The sequence below is a fragment of the Oxyura jamaicensis genome, chromosome 1, assembly GCF_011077185.1.
Source record: "Oxyura jamaicensis isolate SHBP4307 breed ruddy duck chromosome 1, BPBGC_Ojam_1.0, whole genome shotgun sequence".
Taxonomy (NCBI): Eukaryota; Metazoa; Chordata; class Aves; order Anseriformes; family Anatidae; genus Oxyura; species Oxyura jamaicensis.
In genome coordinates, this window is record NC_048893.1 from 94,270,620 (window position 1) to 94,288,941 (window position 18,322).

The window sequence follows — 18,322 nt, forward strand, 5'->3', positions numbered from 1 at the left end:
ACAGGTTAAGGTTTTTCACTTCACAGGCATATTCACATCTGATGTCTGGTCTAAGCACCAAGAAAACCACTACAGAGTAATTGCAACATTTGATCAGTGAAATTTTGTCACCCATTCTGCATGAGTCCGGGTGCTGGAGTTTTAACCTCATTTCTTTGTGCTTCTGTTTCAGCTTCTGATATGGCTGCAGAGCAGGGACAGATTCTTGTGATTGCCACTGCTGCTGTTGGTGGATTCACTCTCCTGGTCATCCTCACTTTGTTCTTCCTGATCACTGGAAGGTAATTAATGCTACAGTGTTCTTATTTACTCTGGGTCTGTGTCATCCAACGCTAAGAATTTAAGAAGAATAGCTAAGTCATTAAACCACATTGTCAGTGCTGAAATACGGTTTAGATGTAGCTGGGTCAATGCCCTCTTTGCTCAACACTGCTCACATTCACAGTTCTTAAAAGCCCAGCTTGGGCAGCTAAGTAATTACGTGAAATCAGGAAATAATTTATCTGGTTTTAAAATAAATTTCTGGCCCTCTTGTCTATAGAGAAAAAAAAATACAATGCAACTGCACCCTCAAGGCTCTGACATTCTAATTCAAAGAAAAGAAAGGAACACAGAAAACAGTATTTATTGTAAAATCTCTTTTTATACGAGTGTTTCCCATGTGACTTTGGGACTTCATCTGCTTCCACCAGGAAACAAAGCAAAATGTAAAAGGATGAAGACATTATGTCCCATCTCCTCTGTGAGACATCAGTGGCACCGCAATTCTGCCATGGTTCAAGGAAGCCTAAAAAACGCCTGGTGCTCTAGAGGTATGAGTCCAAACAGAGGTAGTTGGGCTCATCTCCTTCAGTAAGTTCTGTAGGAGGATCTGTGTGGGCTTTGGCCCATCTCTACCCTTTTTGCCTCTCCCTCCTTCAGATGCATAAAACAAATGGTGGAAGAGCTTTCGTGTGAGGAGTGTTCTCCATGGAGTTTCCTTCTTACCCAGCTTTGGGACAGAAAAAATGTGGAGTTTGGATGGGGTTCTGAACCATTCCTGGTGTTGTTTAGAGTCTGTGCTTACATATAGAGGAAAGATGTTACAGTTACTTCTCTGAATGGGATAGTAATCATTACAGACCGGGCTGATAACACTTGACAGTGCTGCACTTTCAGACTCGTAATTAATTTGCTATTTTGTTGGTATAACATTACCTTTAATTTGAAAAGCAAGTCCTACCAGTGCAGGCTGGATCATTTATTTGCAGTATCCCAGTAGCCAAATATGGCACTACAGTAGCTACCATTATGTGAATTAATGCTCTCTGCTAAATAATAAAACCAGTTAAGTCTAGTATTCAGTTGAAGCCAATGGAAGCAGTTCACACTGGAACATAATGTGATCTCAAGTAATCTTAGAAGCTTAATAAATATTTATACAATTACTACAAACACTACAAATGACAGACTCTTTTGGAGAAGAGTCATTCAGACCAAGATAAACTTGCAGAGAAAATGATTCTGCAGAATCCTTGAGTGTGACTCCTGAAACCTAACTAGGACTGTTTCCTCAGAAAACATTCAGTAAATCAGGAATGAAAAAAAAAAAAAAAAAAAATTGGAATGGAAATGGGTTTCTGTCTGGGTTTATTTCTCCTGTCTGGTAATGTTAAGGACATTGGTGATTCTCGTAGCTTTCTAACATCTTACTCAATGGGACTGTTTCAATTATGTAAGATATGAATTCATTTTGAATTGCTGCCTAAATGCAGTGATAAGAGTGTATTCTGTAAAAGACAGAGCAAGAAAATTTTGAATAAATACTCAATTTACTATAGGACTGGAGGTGAATTTCTGCATGAAAAATGGGATTGGTATCCTACAGATGTGCTCTGCTTCACTGTTTAGAATTAGCAATTTGATAAGCTATCAAGTCACAGGGCTGCTGATGAGTCTATTCATAGTGGAGAGGCTGGGTTAAATGAGCACCTGCCTCTGCACTCTGCTGAGTGATTATCCACCAAGAGCAAGCAGGAAGCATGGCTGTCAATTGCAGATAGAAAAATGAAAGCGATAGTGACTTCGAGGCACAGGGTAGGCAGCGAGACCGGGGTCTTGGCTAAATTCCAGGAAGTGCACTATTAAAACTCAGTGTGATTTATCCTTATCATTAGAGAAATTATTCCTTTCCAATGGTTTTCTAGCTGACAACAGTAGAAAATGGGGAACTGGAACTGGAAGATGCTATTGCTGGTTCTCACTGGCTTCTGTAAGTCTTAACTTTAGGGCTTTGGATACTTGGGAGAACTGGGCAGGGTAATGCCTTGTTTCTCTGAATGTTCCTCTGGGCAGACACGCCAAGTGTAAGAACTTGCATTCAGTGTTACTCTTAGTACCTGGGACCCTACAGACCAGTTGTCCAGGTCCTAAAAATGACACTGGCATGCTTAGTGGTCCTAGCAACTGGTGTACAATCTGAAGATTTCCATGGAAGCTGAGAATCCCATGGTTACCGTTTCCCTCCATTAGGGTATGTAAACATGAAAACAACTTCCTGCTAATTATGATAGCTTAAGAAGTTTCTGCCCTTCAGGTGTTCATCATCACCTTTACAGTAGTGAAAGCATTTGTGAGTGATCTTAATCTTTTTTCAGTAGTTTAAATGAACCATTGAGAGGAGGTGGGTGTGTTCACATATTTCCCATTTCTCCGTGGTTACTGTTTTACTGCATACACTGTCTATAATTACAGTTTATTTTGTTAGGCTGATGATGAATACAAAAAAGCCAGTCATTTTGTTCAAGCTCATTATGGAACTGAATTTCTGTACACCAAAGCGTGTGTCCACACGCACTGCTGTCAGTGCCCAAATAGCCCATAGCCCTCAGCCTAGCCCTTAGCCCCAGAGGTTTCCCTCTAAGTCATCCTTCTTAGGCTGCTCAGTGAGTAAGAGCTTTAAGACTGAGAGCAAATCTTAGGTTCGTTTCTTGACCCTGAACAGTTACTCCCATCATTGGGCCCTCTAAATGGGCACTAGCAGTCCCTCAGACAGGCAGCATTCTAGTTAGGAGAGGTTTCGTTAGACGGAACCTGAAGTCTTGCCATGTGGCAGTTTTCTCCAGCATAACCTTGAATTGTCAGGTAAGGTTGCTAACTGTTAATGAATATCAACAGAGTTTAATGTTGTTTGCCAAGGATTTGCAATCATCCAGGCCTATGCTAAATCACTGTATTCACATAGCAGGCTACATACAGTTTATCCTATGAGATAGCAGCTATCTTATGAGAAATAACAAATCTGTGCCTAACAGACTGAACAGAGCTACTCAGAAGTAAAAAATAGCGATCTTAATGGGAAAAAATATTTTCCTTTTTCATGAAACACATTGAAGTCAAAGAACTTATTATATTATGAAGAAGTTGTGAGATTTTTTGACCCACTGGGTATAAAAGGTAATAGGATAAAATTTAATTTGCCTAAACCAATGTATGCAAAGTATTTAAGATTCAAACTTGAAAATAAAGTATTACATCAAACTTCAGTAGTCATTTTCAGTACTAATCCAACTGTGATTTTTTTTCATTGGTATCTAATTTGCTGTAGCTCTTTGTGTGTCTTTCTCTCTTCAGTTTCATAACTAAATCTCTAGATTCAGAATGCAAAAATTTTGGCTTTCATAAAGCTGTAGATAAAACAATGTACATTTATTTTATACATGACAACTATTTTAATTTAAATCTCACTTGCTTTTCTTAAAAGATGCCAGTGGTACATAAAGGCCAAAATGAAATCTGAAGAAAAAAGAAGGGCTCACTTGCAAAATGGACATTGTAAGTACTTTAACACTGTGTTACATAAAATCTATATTAGGTTTTAAATGAAGAATGGTCATTGTTTTCTGTGCGTCCTTTGCCCTTCATGATTTAATCTGGCCATTTGAATAGTTCCTTATTGTCTGCACCATCAAGACTGTGTTTATTTGTATGTCCTCTTGGACAATTTCACTGAATTCACTCTGCTGAGTAAGGGTTTTTTTTAGTATTCTATTCATCATTTTTATCAGTTTTCCAGGTGTGTTTCTATGAATTCACAACTGGTCTGGACTCTATTGAATGTCTGCCTCAAAATTCCACTCCTGGTGACTGTGTGCCATATTTGTAGTCAGTTCTCTTTGACTATTGGTGTCTTTTGGAATCTAGATTTCCGGCCACTCAAGAAGTAAAAAACAGAATGGGTTGTGTTCTTTCTTACATTCTTTCTCACTGATAAGTACTCTGAGAGAAAAGCTCTCATGAGCAGTATATTAGTTATTTAGCTAAAAGAATAAAAATTTTTAAAAAGTTTTTTTCTTTTTCCTTTTGGCTTGTAGAAGGGGTATTTTTATTATTTTTTTACTCAGTTTTGAAAACATTCCGGGAAATATGATCAAGACAGAAGCTATGTCATGAGAAATAAAATCTGAAAAAGAGGTGGCAACACTATATCCAGCCAAGTAGCTCTTTCCGTCTTGAAAAGAGGCACATTTCGACAAAAAGAATACTTAGATTTGCTTGTAATTTGTTTCCAAACACGATCAGAAAAAACAAAAGACAAAAACCTTCCTGCTTGAGAGTTTGATAATACCTCTGGAGGCGATGACTGAATTTGGGAAAAGCCTCACTCAGTGTCTTTCACACCAGGGCAAACAATAACCCTGTTTCATGCTGAAACAAAGCTTCATCTAAGAAACTTCTCATTCTTTGGGAGTTATCTCGGCATCAGACTCAAGAGGTATTTCCCTGATCATGCATGTCCTCCACAGAACCAGGGATCAAGAGGAATTACTGTGATTTACCCCAGTAGCCAGGACTGTATTGCCAACAATATTCCCTCCGTTACAATGGGAGCACTCATTGCCTTTAAAAGTGCCTTTTTCATGCTAGAAGCAATCTTTGCCTGACGGCTGAGTACTTACAGATCTGGTATCCAGCATCTCAACCTGAAACAATATATGAGGCTGTGCAGTTTCTACGGGGATCAGTATAAGGGTCACTTTCCCTAAACAGGCTGAAGCTGTTTTAAAAAACAAATTCTTCTGCAAAATTTGCACTTGTTAGCATTTCCTATTTCTTCTCCCAGCTTAATCATGTCCATGCTCTATCTTCTATGCTTCTGCTGCATGCAGAGAAGAACCAGCTCCTGTTTATCCTACCTCCATCCCTTGGGAACTGTTTGTGACTCTGAGGAAGATTTCAGGGAATATACTCTTTGAAGAAAGTTAGAAAGAGTTTCATGATCTTGATGATGATGTGGAATCACATGATGTGCTTCCCATTTCTGAATGGTGGGTGTACTCTATCAGCATTGGTCCAAATGGGTGTTGCAGGTGACTTAATGAAGCCCAGCCACATTCATATGTCCTTAACTAGGTCTCTTCTAATGTATTTAGACTCATCAGATGATGAAGTACTTTAAACACATCTATTAAGTGATAAGAGGAAGAAGGCTGAGTAGTACTTAATTCTTTCAAAGGGGTTCTCTGGACCCAGCTGCAATACTCTCCTCTTATCGTGCTAAGTTGATGCTTTATCTACATCAATGTCTGTTAATGAACTGAAAGTTTTCCAGAACTTAATCACCACATGGCAGGAGCCTAAAAAAATTCCTATCCAGATAGTCCAAGAGAAACAACATAAGTTCTTGGACATGCTGCATTCAGGAACACAAGGGATATTAGCCATGCCAGAAAAATGATGCCTTGCTGCAACCTGCCAAAGCAATCTGGCACCAACCCAGTGTTGCTGCAGCCATCTCCAAGGAAGCAGACAGAAATTATCAAAGCCATGTAAATGGATTTGGATATTTTTGTTCTCATCTTGCACCTGGCTCTTTGGTTGTGCAAGCTGATCAGAATAGAACAAAGCAGCACAGTCCTCCAGGACCCATTCGCAGAGAAGAGGATCTCAAAGATTGGACCTGTTTGGCAAAACGAATGTTCATCCATCCACCAGTAAAAGCCAGGAGTAAATTAACAAGCAGTGTTTTCAAAGTAAAGGACAGATTGTCTAAATTGTCCAAGGAGTAGCAAAGGGGAACACAACATCTTTGAAAATAATCACTGTCAGTCATGGGGATCTGCTTTTCCCCATATCTTTGAGCCTTCATTCGGTGTCTCTGTAGACATCCTTTCAATTGAACAACACAGAGCTCATATTTTCTCTTGTGACTTGCTGAGTTTTCCAAGGTTATAGTTTCCAAATTTACCAGCTGTACTTGAAAAATTCCTTCAGGATGTGAGCTAAGTGCAGAGGCACCAAGAGCCTCTTCAGACCAAAATACTAAATATCAGTTGGAACTGAAATGCTTACCAAAAAAAAAAAAAAAGTACTTTGACTTACCTAAAACAGCATTTATCTCAAAACTTAGGAAGGGCTGTTAATTAACTTTTCTCAGGAGATGCTTGGTTCAGCTGTGACAGAGACAGAACTGCATAAGAGTTTGACACTGTCTTATCAATTGAAATCCAAAGACTGAGTTTTTCAAAGGCCTTTGACTTTTTGTTCCTCTGGCGCCTGTGTAGCCAGCAAACATGATAATAACTACAGGTATACATAAAATTCAGAGAACCTAACACCTGTATTTTCTCTGCGGTTTACACTGACACTGGTTATCAGTTATCATTGCACACTGAAGGGAAGTCTGATGTAACAATGCATTGCAACATTCTGAAGACATACCCATGCTTTCAGTCATCTAGAATATCTCAAGAGATTCGAGCAAGGTTCAGCAGGACCTTGCTTGCAGTTTCAAGCAGCAATTTTGAATGCTTTTGATTGTGTCAGATTGACAGAGGTTTATATTCTATCAATGGATGTAAACCATAATGTCTCACAAGCCTTACCTTGGGGAAAAGCAAACAAACAAAACAAAAACAAACAAACAAACAATAACAACAACAAAAAACACTTGAAGGATGAAAGGAAATATTTAAGTCTGTCCTCAGTCAGTCTTTGAAGGCCTGGTGCTGCCACCGAACGGGGACAACTCTTGTGGATTCTACAGTCGGTTTCTGTGAGATGAGTAGCAGGTGTTAATAATTTGGGGTGCATCATTATCCTTTTTTAGGTTCTGACAATTTAAATGGGGAAAATTTAATATGTTAAAAAAAAAAAAAAAAGGAATACCTATATTGTTGTAACGTGTGAGTATCGAAGAATGCTTGTTTCCTAGTATTCTCTCTTTTTTGCAGTACGTTTCCCAGGAATCAAAACATATATTGATCCAGACACATATGAAGACCCATCTCTTGCTGTCCATGAATTTGCAAAGGAGATAGATCCCTCAAGAATTCGCATTGAGAGAGTCATTGGGGCAGGTAAAAGCAAACACACTCAAAAACTGTCTATGAATGGAAGGACTACTTTTCTGAAGTCGTCATGATAATGCAAGTGGTTAAGTAGTTAAAAATTGCATATTTCCCTGATAGCCCAGTTATTCTCAAGTGTCTTTCATTTTCTGAAGTGACAGCAGCAGCCTTCCTGTCCAGCTGCTGCTAAGGATCTCTGTGTGCCTGTTCTCCCATAAGAGCTCAGTTATTTCAATAAGCTTTGTGGAGGTTTGGTGCAGACAGGCCATCTGAATAAATTAGATACCCACGAGAAAAGATTAGCTTATGTATGGTTAGCATAAAGACTACTGTACTTATCTCAGTCTTTGACTGAATAAAAAAGAAATGGAAAATAAACTAAGAAAGTGAACATACATAATCTAACCTTATCCATATATATGCTCCCAAAGTTTAGTAGTCAGTGGTTTTGGACTTCTTGAAAGTGCCTGATGGAACTGTCCTCCAAGCATTGTTAACTCCTTCTTTTGAACCTGTCTGTTGATCTGGCCTCCACAGTGTTGCATGATCATGTCTTACATAAGGTAATTGTGCACTATGAAAATGTAGTAATTTTTATTTGATTTGGATTAGCTGTGTGGTAGGCCCACTTGATTCTATCTTTTCCCTGAAGATACGTTTGACAAAGATACTGGATTTCCTTACAGAGAAGAAATAGCATGATCAGTCCTCTAAAACCATTTATTTTAACTTGTATTCGGACACTCTAGGACAGGTGGCATGTTATTATTATTGTTTACTGAGGACCTACAGAGATGAGGTTCAAAATATTCTTAAGAGATAACCAAACTAGTGGATCTCAGTGCATGCATTGTGACCAACATGTCATTTAGAAGGCCCACCACTATTTTTTGGTGTTAAAGCAAGTAAAAGAAGAAAGAGACTGTCAGGGAGAGTCTGGAGTTCACTGGCATGCATTACATCCTCAGCGATATTATATGCACACTGCCATATTCCAACGCCCATCTTTGAGCAATGCATTCTTGACCTTCTTTAACAATACTTTTTTTTCTTTTTTTTGCTTAATAAATAAATGCCAGCATAAATCACTATTTTTTGAGCTTTTTTTACTTGTTCTATCTTTAATGACATCAAGAAAAAAAATCACGATACAACAGAGAGCAGAATTCAGTTACACATTGTGGAAGGGTGTCAGTGTTAAAAAAGAGTAAAGACTATAATTCTGTAATTTGCTCATAGTGAGCCCACCACAGAATTCCTGCTGTTGTTGGGAAAATTGCCATCAGAATACCTAATGTATTATGAGCATTCTTTTTTATCTTTGTTTCATACAACTTAGTCACTCAAGAAACAAGAGGTATTTTTCAGCTGAGATCCCTCATTTAATGATACTTTACTATGCTAATAGCAATGGAAATGACTCCAGTGTTGCTAAGAGGTGTTTATACACTAGGAAATGTCATGCAAATAATAGACATAAAACCTGGTCTGTTAGCAGAGAAAAGGATGTATTGACCTGAAAGTTTGGTTTCACCCTGCAGTCAAAACTCTAAAGAGTACTTTAGAGTTTACCTGATTGCTAAAGCTAGATAAGATGTAGCTGGCACTGTGCGCCACTGGAATTAGCTTGAGAAAGCCCTTAGAGGGCTGACTTTTGCAGATAATATTCTGTTTGATTTGTTTTACTTCTTCCTTTTCTTCAGACATACTATAGATATTGATGTCTTAGATTACAAAGCACATTGAACTACCTTCAGTATTGGAATGACTGCTGATTTTGGAGGAGTTGAATATGACAGAGAAGGGCTGAGCTTATTGATTTTTGTTCAGGTGAAAATTGTGTCCTTATTCTCAACTTAATTCATTTATGAAAATTCCTTACTCAGCCTCCCTTCTCAGTTTTCCCCCTTCTGCTCTGTCTTTGGGGGTGAATTTTTGCCTGCTTTGACATATTTTATTTTTGTACTTTTTATCTTCTAAATTTACTTAAATAATCTGTCATCTTCAAAGATATTTGCCCAGTAGGACTTGAAAACTGTTTGCGATGAAATTCAAACCCATTTCCATGTAGGCGAGATACAGGTTAAATACTGTGCCTGAGGCAGGGAGAGTACAAATTCTCAGAGTTCTTGGATAGCTGCTAGGAGACATGACATATCATTATAATTCACAGCAGTCCTGGAGCTTCCTTTATGCTTTCTTCCTGATTCCGTACTAAACATTGCAACTCGATGTAAAATGGATTTATCACAGGAGAATTCCTTTTAAAAGATACTTACAATTTTCGCCTCAGTGAAATTAAAAATTAAATTATTTTACTAAATGAATCATTAAAACCTTTTTTAAAAGTGAATTAAGAATGGTATTTATTAAAAAGGTGTTGTTAGAACATTTTATTTTGATCAATGATTTTCATTCTGAATTTCTGTAACTTTAATTTTTCAAAACAAATTATTTCCATTCAAGAACTAAAAACTTTTATTTTGCAAAATGTCAGAGTAGAACATTACAAATATTTGATTTTTTTTTCTAGCATTTCTGGACAATAAATTTTTGAAGGTAATCTTCTCCTGAAGCAGTTTCAAGATTGCTTTTTCAATAGAATAAGTCATGTCCAAAAGCCCTTCATAATGCACTAGTTGCAGTGCAGGTGGATTTGACACTCAGGTTCTTTTCCTAGCTTCTTTTCTCAGCTTGCCAACCTCTGTACCCTTGTTGTCTTTTAAAGTATTTGCTAATTATGACCTTGGGTGGTGTGCATTGAAAATGTACATTATATTATTTGAATAATCTTTTGCAACTATCTGAGGGTAATACCATCAAGTCAGAAGTAAAATTCTGAAGTAAAACTACTGATTATCTCATTTCTGATTACAGCACTGTAAAAAGTTAAAATCAAACCTCTCCACTTACCCCAGATACACATACACTTTAAATTTGAAAAAAAATGGGGCTTCCTCTTTCATTGTTTTTGTCCTGTTTCCCGCTGCTGTACGGATACATTTGAATGCTCTACAAGACATTGGGATTTCTCTGAAATCCTTTATTAGCAATATTATACAATTGGGTCTGTTCCTTTATGCCAAGTGCTAGTAGCATAAGGGTAATACTAAGTTAGATGAAAAAAAAGCAAGTGCTTAAAATCATTGGTTACACACACTGTTCCACACTGTGATGGTTTTCTGTAAGCAATTAAAAACTGATTCAGAGAGGTGACATCGAATGATCAAATTGAAAAAGAATGAAGATCTTCAAGCAGTGACAGCAGATTGGAAAATAGCCTTTCATAGTCAGAAAGATCAAGATGACACTTGGCCTGCAACTGTCAAAGACATTATAGCCAAAATAAAAAGAGAATGTCTAAACATTTAATTGTAGGAATAAGTATTCCAGTTGCAAGTTCATATAATTAAGCAGATTATAATAACAAATGCAAAGCAGCAAAAAGTTAAGAAAGGGTGCTGAGCTCATGAGACATCTTTACTTTGAGAAAAAATGAATTTGTGCAATCTCCTGTTAAAATCCTTTTTCAAATCATTATAGTGGATGTTTACTGAGCTGATGTTTTTGAATGCAGCCACTATATTCCACAGGGCCCATTAATTGAACCTTCAACCTCAGCTCTCCCAGTCCTCCTCTCTGACCTGCATTTGGTGTTCCAGTACATTTAGAAACTCCCAAACTACTGTCCTTCCTTTTGGTGCTTTGGTGCAAATAAAGCAAATAAAATACAGACTTTTCAAAGTCCTTTCTAAATCGTTCTTACTTTAGTACTAGACTTACTCCATTTGTACACACAATAGTATCCAGACCTGCATTAAAGTAACAAAATATGCACATAAATTCAGATTCAAAACTGTTGGTCAATTTTTTTATCATTAATTCTAAATATTCCATCGGATCTCCCATTGGTTCATCACAAAGTTTAACAGGTGCCTTTTGCTGATTCCCACAATTTGCCTTTTCTTCACTGCTATAGGTTTTCTTCATATTATCCTTCTGAGTCTCATTTTGTGTTGAACTCACTTGCACCTATTGACACGCTATGACATCCTTTGGTTTTGTCCTTTCTGTGACACTGTTTTTGCCCCATTGCTTCTTGCGCTTTAGTTTAAAGCTTCAGCCCTTCTTGGAAGGAATTCCCAGACATATCTTTGTCAAGTCTCTCTTAAAAGTTATATTTATCTTTCTGTTTTCTTTATTAAAAGGTAGAAACATAAGTAAGAGGCCAACTCTTCATTTTTTCAGACAGTATGCTTTATTATTTTATATTTTAAATTTTCTGTCAATTTTCCCACAGGTCTAATGACTAAAACTGGGGGAAAATAGCTGGTTTTGGTGCTGCAACCTTTCAGTTATATAAACAGCAATTCAGTGTTGTAAGATACTTGGTTTGATCTCATGTATGTGGTGGTTTTACCCAGCTGGGCAGCTGAGCTCCACCACAACTGTTCTCTCGCTCCCCTTCCTCAGAGGGAATAATATGATGGAAAGGACTCGAGTGTTGAGATAAGGATGGGGAGATCACCAACCAATTACTACCATGGACAACACACACAGTGTAGAGAGATTAATATAATTTATTGCCTATGACTAGCAGACTAGAACAGTGAGAAACTAAAAGCAAGCCAAAAACACTGTCTTCCCCATCCACCCTCTTCCACCTCCTCCCCCTGAGTGGCGCAGGGGAACAAGCAATGGGGGCTGCGGTCAGTCCCTGACGCTTCATCCCCGCCGCTCCCTCACGATCCCTCCCTGCCCCTGCTCCCCGCGGGGTCCTTCCCACGGATGCCGTCCTTCTGAACTGAGCCTGCGGGGGCTGTCCACAGGCAGCAGCTCTTCAAGAACTGCTCCCACACGGCTCCTCTGTACCATGGGGTCAATCCATCCCCCAGGAGCAAACTGCTCCAGCACGGGCCCCCCACGGGCGGCAGCTCCCCCCAGGCCCCCTGCTCCTGTGTGGGCTCCTCTCCATGGGCTGCAGCTCCGGCCTGGGGCCTGCTCCTGCGGGGGCTCTCCATGGGCCGCAGCCTCCTCCAGGCCACATCCACCTGCTCCACCAGGGGCTTCTCCACAGGCTGCAGCGTGGAGATCTGCTCTGTGTGGGACCCATGGGCTGCAGGGGGACAGCCTGCTCCACCAGGGGCCTCTGCACAGGCTGCAGAGGAACTTGTGCTGCGTGCCTGGAGCACCTCCTGCCCTCCTGCACTGACCTGGGTGTCTGCAGGGCTGGTTCTCCTTGCTCTCCCAGCTGCTGTTGCACAGTAGGCATTTTTTCCCCCTTTCTTAAATCTGCTCTCACAGAGGCACAAACAACATCGCTTATTGACTTGTCTCAGGACAGCGGCAGGTCCTTTTGGAGCCAGCTGAAGCTGGCCCTTATCTAACAAGTGGCAGCTGCTGGACTCTTCTCACAGAGGCTACCCCTGCAGCCCTCAGGTACCAGAACACTGCCATACTAACCCAATACAGTGTAGCAATACAGGTCTGTATATCAGACTTCTAAGTGACTGACTATTCCTGTTTCGCTTTAAATAACACATATTTTATGACTGGATGAGAAAAGGGATGTGTGGCTTGAATAAGGCAAGTTTCTGGAGTGCTCAGCTTATTTTTGCGTAACATACAATAAGACATGTCAGTTTTATATCATTAAAATATGGATTATTTACACATTATTAAAATTGAACAGACAATGAACTCTAGTTCACTCTAGTTACCACCAGCTTTTTCCCTGGAGCAAGGAATGGTGATGACTTCGTTGGCAGCTGTCTCTTAGCTTCTACTTATTACCCATGCAGTCACAAACCTTTAGTGCTGCAGGGTCAGCATTTGTCCTGTTTATCTTCTATCTGAACAATCAGATTCTTAGATTTAAAAAATCCCTTTTGTTGAATACATTTCCCTTTCACTTAAAGTAATTTAAAATTCTTTCTTTATCTAACAGAAGTCCAGAAAAAATGTTCTGGAAGGGAATCTTGTCAGAATGTTTCTCAGCATAAATAGTTCAACACTTTAAATTATATTATTGATCCCCATCTAGTCTAAACCAGAACTAGAAATTATTAAGTACGCTTTAGGTTTCAAAATGTAATAACTGTCCGGTTGACATCACACCACAAAAAAAAATATTGCTAGTCTTTATGTTTATCAGTTCATCAGTCCCAATATCCAAGGGCAGTATTCTGCCTGTAGAAATTATTAATTCAGAAAAGGGAAAAGAGACAGATCGGGGGAAGACATTGTGTTCCTTCTCCCACTTCAGATGTTATACAGATAACAAATCTTGGGTTTATAAGTCCTTCAAGTGCCTCTTCTACTTTAATTCATTTCAAAACATTTGCTGAACAACTCTACAGTCCCTTAGGTATGAATTATTATTTCAGAAATTCTGAAGTTGTAGTATTGTCTTGTAGTATATTTTAATAGCAAAAGAATTTACTCTATAACAAGTGCTTTCCAATTTTTTCTCAAAAATTAGATTTTGCAGTTCACAAATTTATTTTTCTTAAAATACCTTCAAAAACTGGATATGAAGGTTTTAATATTTTTTTCCTTTGTTTCAGAGAAAGAAAGGAATTGATTTTTTTTTCTAATTTTAAGATGACTTAATTTTAATTAAGTTTGAAAAACCAGTAAGATGCCATAAGGCCATGGCTTTAGAGAGGAATTCTAACACTGCTGGATATATCATGGAATAAAAGAATTGATATACCATGTCTATGTGATGTGGTTTAGGCAGAACACAAATTCCATCTAAACATCAGGAAGCGCTAGCACAGATTGCACAGGGAGGTTATGGAATCTTCATCCTTGGAGATCTTCAAAAGCCACCTGGACATTGTTCTGGACAACGTGCTCTTGGTGTCTCTGCTTGCGCAGGAGGATTGAACTGGGGATTAAACTTCATGGATTCCTTTCAGCCTCAACCATTCTGTGATTCTGTGACTCTCTATCCTTCAAAACATTCAGGTTTCATTATTTTGTTTTATGGTAGGATTTTGAAAGTCTAAATTAACTATTGCTTTTTCAGTGGCCCTAGTCAGGCAGAGTTCTAAGCAGAGCCTTCTATGAGATAAAGGGAATAAATCATATAGGAAATTCTCTTGCCAACTCCCCATTTTGTCAAAAGATTCCCAGAGCATTAGTCTTGTGACATGTATTTTTACACACTTTACATATCTTTATGGAAGCTCACACTTCAATTTATTTTCAAAATAAGATAAAAATAAAAGAAATAGGGTTGTTTTGGTAGAAAGATAACCTGGGAAAATTGGCTTTCGTTAGCTGTTTAAGAATAGGCTAATTTATTCAGAGGTTATTTTCCACATCTGTTAATTGCACTCTTGCACTTGATGATGTCTCTGTTTTGAAGTGAAAGGCCAGCTATGAAATTGTGTTGTTTTTTTTTAATCCCTCCACTCTTCTTGTATCTTATTGACTAATAAAACATGGTTTTATATTATAGTGGAAGTGACATAACCTAATAAAATACAGACTGTATGACAACAACCATTCTAATCCTATAATATCAGGGATTTATAATTTTCTGAACTGAAGCTTCTGTCTTTCAGTCCTATCTCTTCTGTATTCAGCTTATATTTAATCACACGCTGTATTTTCTTTCATTCTGTAGTTAAACTTTAAGGAAAACTAGTTCATACAGCACTCTGTGGAGGGTATAAAAAATTATTTCCTCCGGATAATTATATTATCTGTGTATGACCTTCTTTTTTTGTTGTTGTTTTTCAGTGTTTCTGATTCCAAAATGGCTAGGGTGGCAAATTTGATTTTGCTATGGAAATACCTTGCACTGACAAGTGCTTTGACATATTTTTGTAAATATTTTTTTTGATTTACTGAATTACAACCCATTGAAAACTGACCTGCAGGCATCCAAGTCATGTTTGGTATGGGCTTTAAATAACATTTGAGTGGCTCCAAGATCAAATTTAAGTTGTGGTTTCAATACAAACTCAATTAGTAAATGTCCAAAGTGAATGTGAGGAGATGTGCATTCTTCAAAGACCTTTTCGTACATGGAACACCAGTTGAAGCAAGCTTTAAGATTATTCTTGTTACACAACTCAGTCCTGATTTGCTGAAACTGTTGGCCTTTGGCTGTCTGAACCATGGAATAGGTAGTTAGTTTCATGTAGGTACATAAGTCACTTAAATAAAAATCATGTGCAAGTTCTTTTCTGGGGCATAAAAGAACTAAAAGAAAAGCATTAAATACATTTTTAAATGCTTTCTACAAGCGCAGGGTAGCCATACATTCTGCTACTCTAATGGCATTACTATTCATATAGGCCTTGATGCGACATGCCTTATAAATAGTTATAGATAGGTATTTTGTCATCATTAGAAGTAAAATCTAAGCTTCTTTACATTACTTCCCCATAGCATGCTCAATTATACCACAAACGCATTGGTATCAGAGTTTGATTTCAAAGTGTCAGTAAAACAAGATAAACTATACCATGGAGGGCAGGTGGTTTGGCTGCTACAGTCCCCATGATCTCAGAGTAGTGGCACAAATGAAAGGTGTGGCTCAGGAATTTGAATATCCTATCTGTTACTTCTCACTGACAGGCATACTGTCTGGTTTTATGGGCTGTGTGAGTTTCTTGAGTATTTTTGTGTTCTGGTTTCACTGACCACTACAAAGAACACTGAGCTATAAAAAATGACAACTTTTAAGATAGGTATTGAAGGTCATTTTGAAAAATAAGTTGTTTAGGTTCAGCAGTACAAACTATACTATAATTCTTCAGCCATTGTGAATGATTTTATAAATATTTTTTCTATTTAAGGTGAATTTGGAGAAGTATGCAGTGGACGGCTGAAGACACCAGGAAAAAGAGAGATACCTGTTGCAATTAAAACTCTGAAAGGTGGCTATATGGACAGGCAGAGAAGAGATTTCCTGAGAGAAGCTAGTATAATGGGGCAATTTGATCACCCAAATATAATTCGCCTTGAAGGAGTTGTTACAAAAAGTAAGTTACTATTATGAGTTTTTTCTTTGTTTTCCCATTCTGTGTCTTTTAGTATCGATATTAAGCATTGCTTCCACATTTGATACAGATTGCAGTCCTCAGAAATGATCCAAATCATAAAGTGATGGCAAATACTGCAGAGATTGAGATCACACTAGGAAATGTATAGCCTATCTGTTTTCAATTAGAAATGTGCTGGCTTTTTGTTTTGTTTTACTTTTTACTAAAAATCCTCCTCATTCATATAAAACCTTTACAGGTTTCTATGAAATAGCACTGCAGATTTTGCTTGGGGGCAAGTGGAATTCAGCAGAGTAAACCATAAATGTAACTGAGTTGACAATAAGGTCAATTCACCTTGTAGAGTTTGTAAGGTAGCAGCTATATTCTTCTTTGTCCACAAGTACTCACTCTACTCAGTTAATTTTGCTGATTTTGGTGCCAGAAGAGATCAAGTTCCTATTTTAAAGAAATAAAAATGTAAATTATTTTAAATTTACTATACAATTGCAAATGATTTTCTAAAATTCGAGAATAATCTAAGATAATCTCTTCATACCTATTTGCAGCTGCCAAGAGGCTAACAATCTTGTCTCTGAAGTCTAGCATTTTTATCTGGGGTTTGAATCTTTCTGAAATGCTTAAATATATATTTATCATTTAAGTATTATTTAGAAGTCTTATTATCAGGTATGTAATTGTTTAATGGCATCTTTTTGCTGCACTGAATTACAAAACTCACAAGAAATTCTCTTCTCGTAATCATTGCCTCAACCAAGCCATGTTGTTTGCTAATTTGCAATGCTTTCATATATTTCTCTTCCAAAGTGGTTGTAGAACTTGTGACAAGATAAACTGTTGTGTGTATAAGTCAATGATGCCCTCTTACCTTCACAGTAGATACAATAAATATGACTATTTCTTGTTTTCACCTTGTTACAATACCAAAAGCTATGTTTGGAAAACACAGCGTACTAGAACAGAGAGAAAATTATATCTCCTGAACTCATGTCATTGGAATGGAATTTCAGTAGATTTATGGGATGACCTTGTGCAAATCTGTCTCTCTCTCGTTCTAAATTAAGATGAAGAGGATCAATTTGTTCTTCTTCACACAGTATTACAAAAAATAAATTCATTACTATTTAGGAATGTTTGGTTACTAGACTAACAAAATCCATTATGTTGCAGACTTCTGGAAAGATCTGGCTTAATCTCCATTGCTGTACTGTCAGTAGCTGCTCTGCCAACAACAAAAAATAACACAGGTTAATGCTAGCTGAGCAGCACTGGATATCTTTGTAAAGATATGTAAATATGTAGGTACTTAACAGAGTTTATAATGAGCAGTAATGTTCATAATGAGCAGTAGAGCAGCAGTTCGAATTTCACCAGTCTTCACCAGTTTCAGAGGTGTGACCAGAATCCGTCTGGTGGATCTAGTATTGTATGTCTCATCTCTGAACAAGGCTAAGGGCCTTAATTTATGAACATTGTTTAAATCCAATTAGTTGGTGCACACAGACTACAGAATAATGTACTTGGCAATGGCATGATTGTTTAATCTTTGCCACACTTACAAATTTTGTTTCCGTAATGTCTCATCATCCGTCTAGAGAGAAATGAAAATTGCATTAAGGAAACGGAAACAAAGAGATAAATCAGTGCTCTAACAGTAGAGTATTTGTTCCTGTTCTACAGGAAAAGTGGTTATAGACAACCTTAAGTCCAAAAATCATCATTAGCAGTTGTGCTTTTCTCTCATTACATAACAATAATTATAGAGTGAAAAGAATACATGGATTATCAACAAATTTTACCCAAAGGCCTGGAAAGTGCAAGTTATATAAAATACAAAGTGCGAAGTTGTACACTAGTGCTCTGCTGCAGAGAAGAAACTAGGAGGCAAGCTGAGCAATGGATAGATAACATGCGCTCTGCTATGCTCCTCTTTTGCCAGTTTGTCTTTAGGTTGTTACCTTTTGTACTTCC

At 37.8% G+C, this 18,322-nt stretch overlaps 1 protein-coding gene across 4 annotated transcripts in view; it reads left to right on the top strand.

The window, feature by feature from the left end:
* Nucleotides 1-18,322, top strand: part of EPHA6 (EPH receptor A6) — a 511,169-nt gene that overhangs the window by 374,865 nt on the left and 117,982 nt on the right. For all 4 annotated transcript variants that reach the window (XM_035315198.1, XM_035315200.1, XM_035315199.1 and 1 more), the window contains 4 exons: nt 173-281; nt 3,743-3,813; nt 7,212-7,337; nt 16,145-16,330. In XM_035315198.1, coding sequence (XP_035171089.1) covers nt 173-281; nt 3,743-3,813; nt 7,212-7,337; nt 16,145-16,330 — 492 coding nt within the window. The remainder of the gene's footprint in view (nt 1-172; nt 282-3,742; nt 3,814-7,211; nt 7,338-16,144; nt 16,331-18,322) is intronic.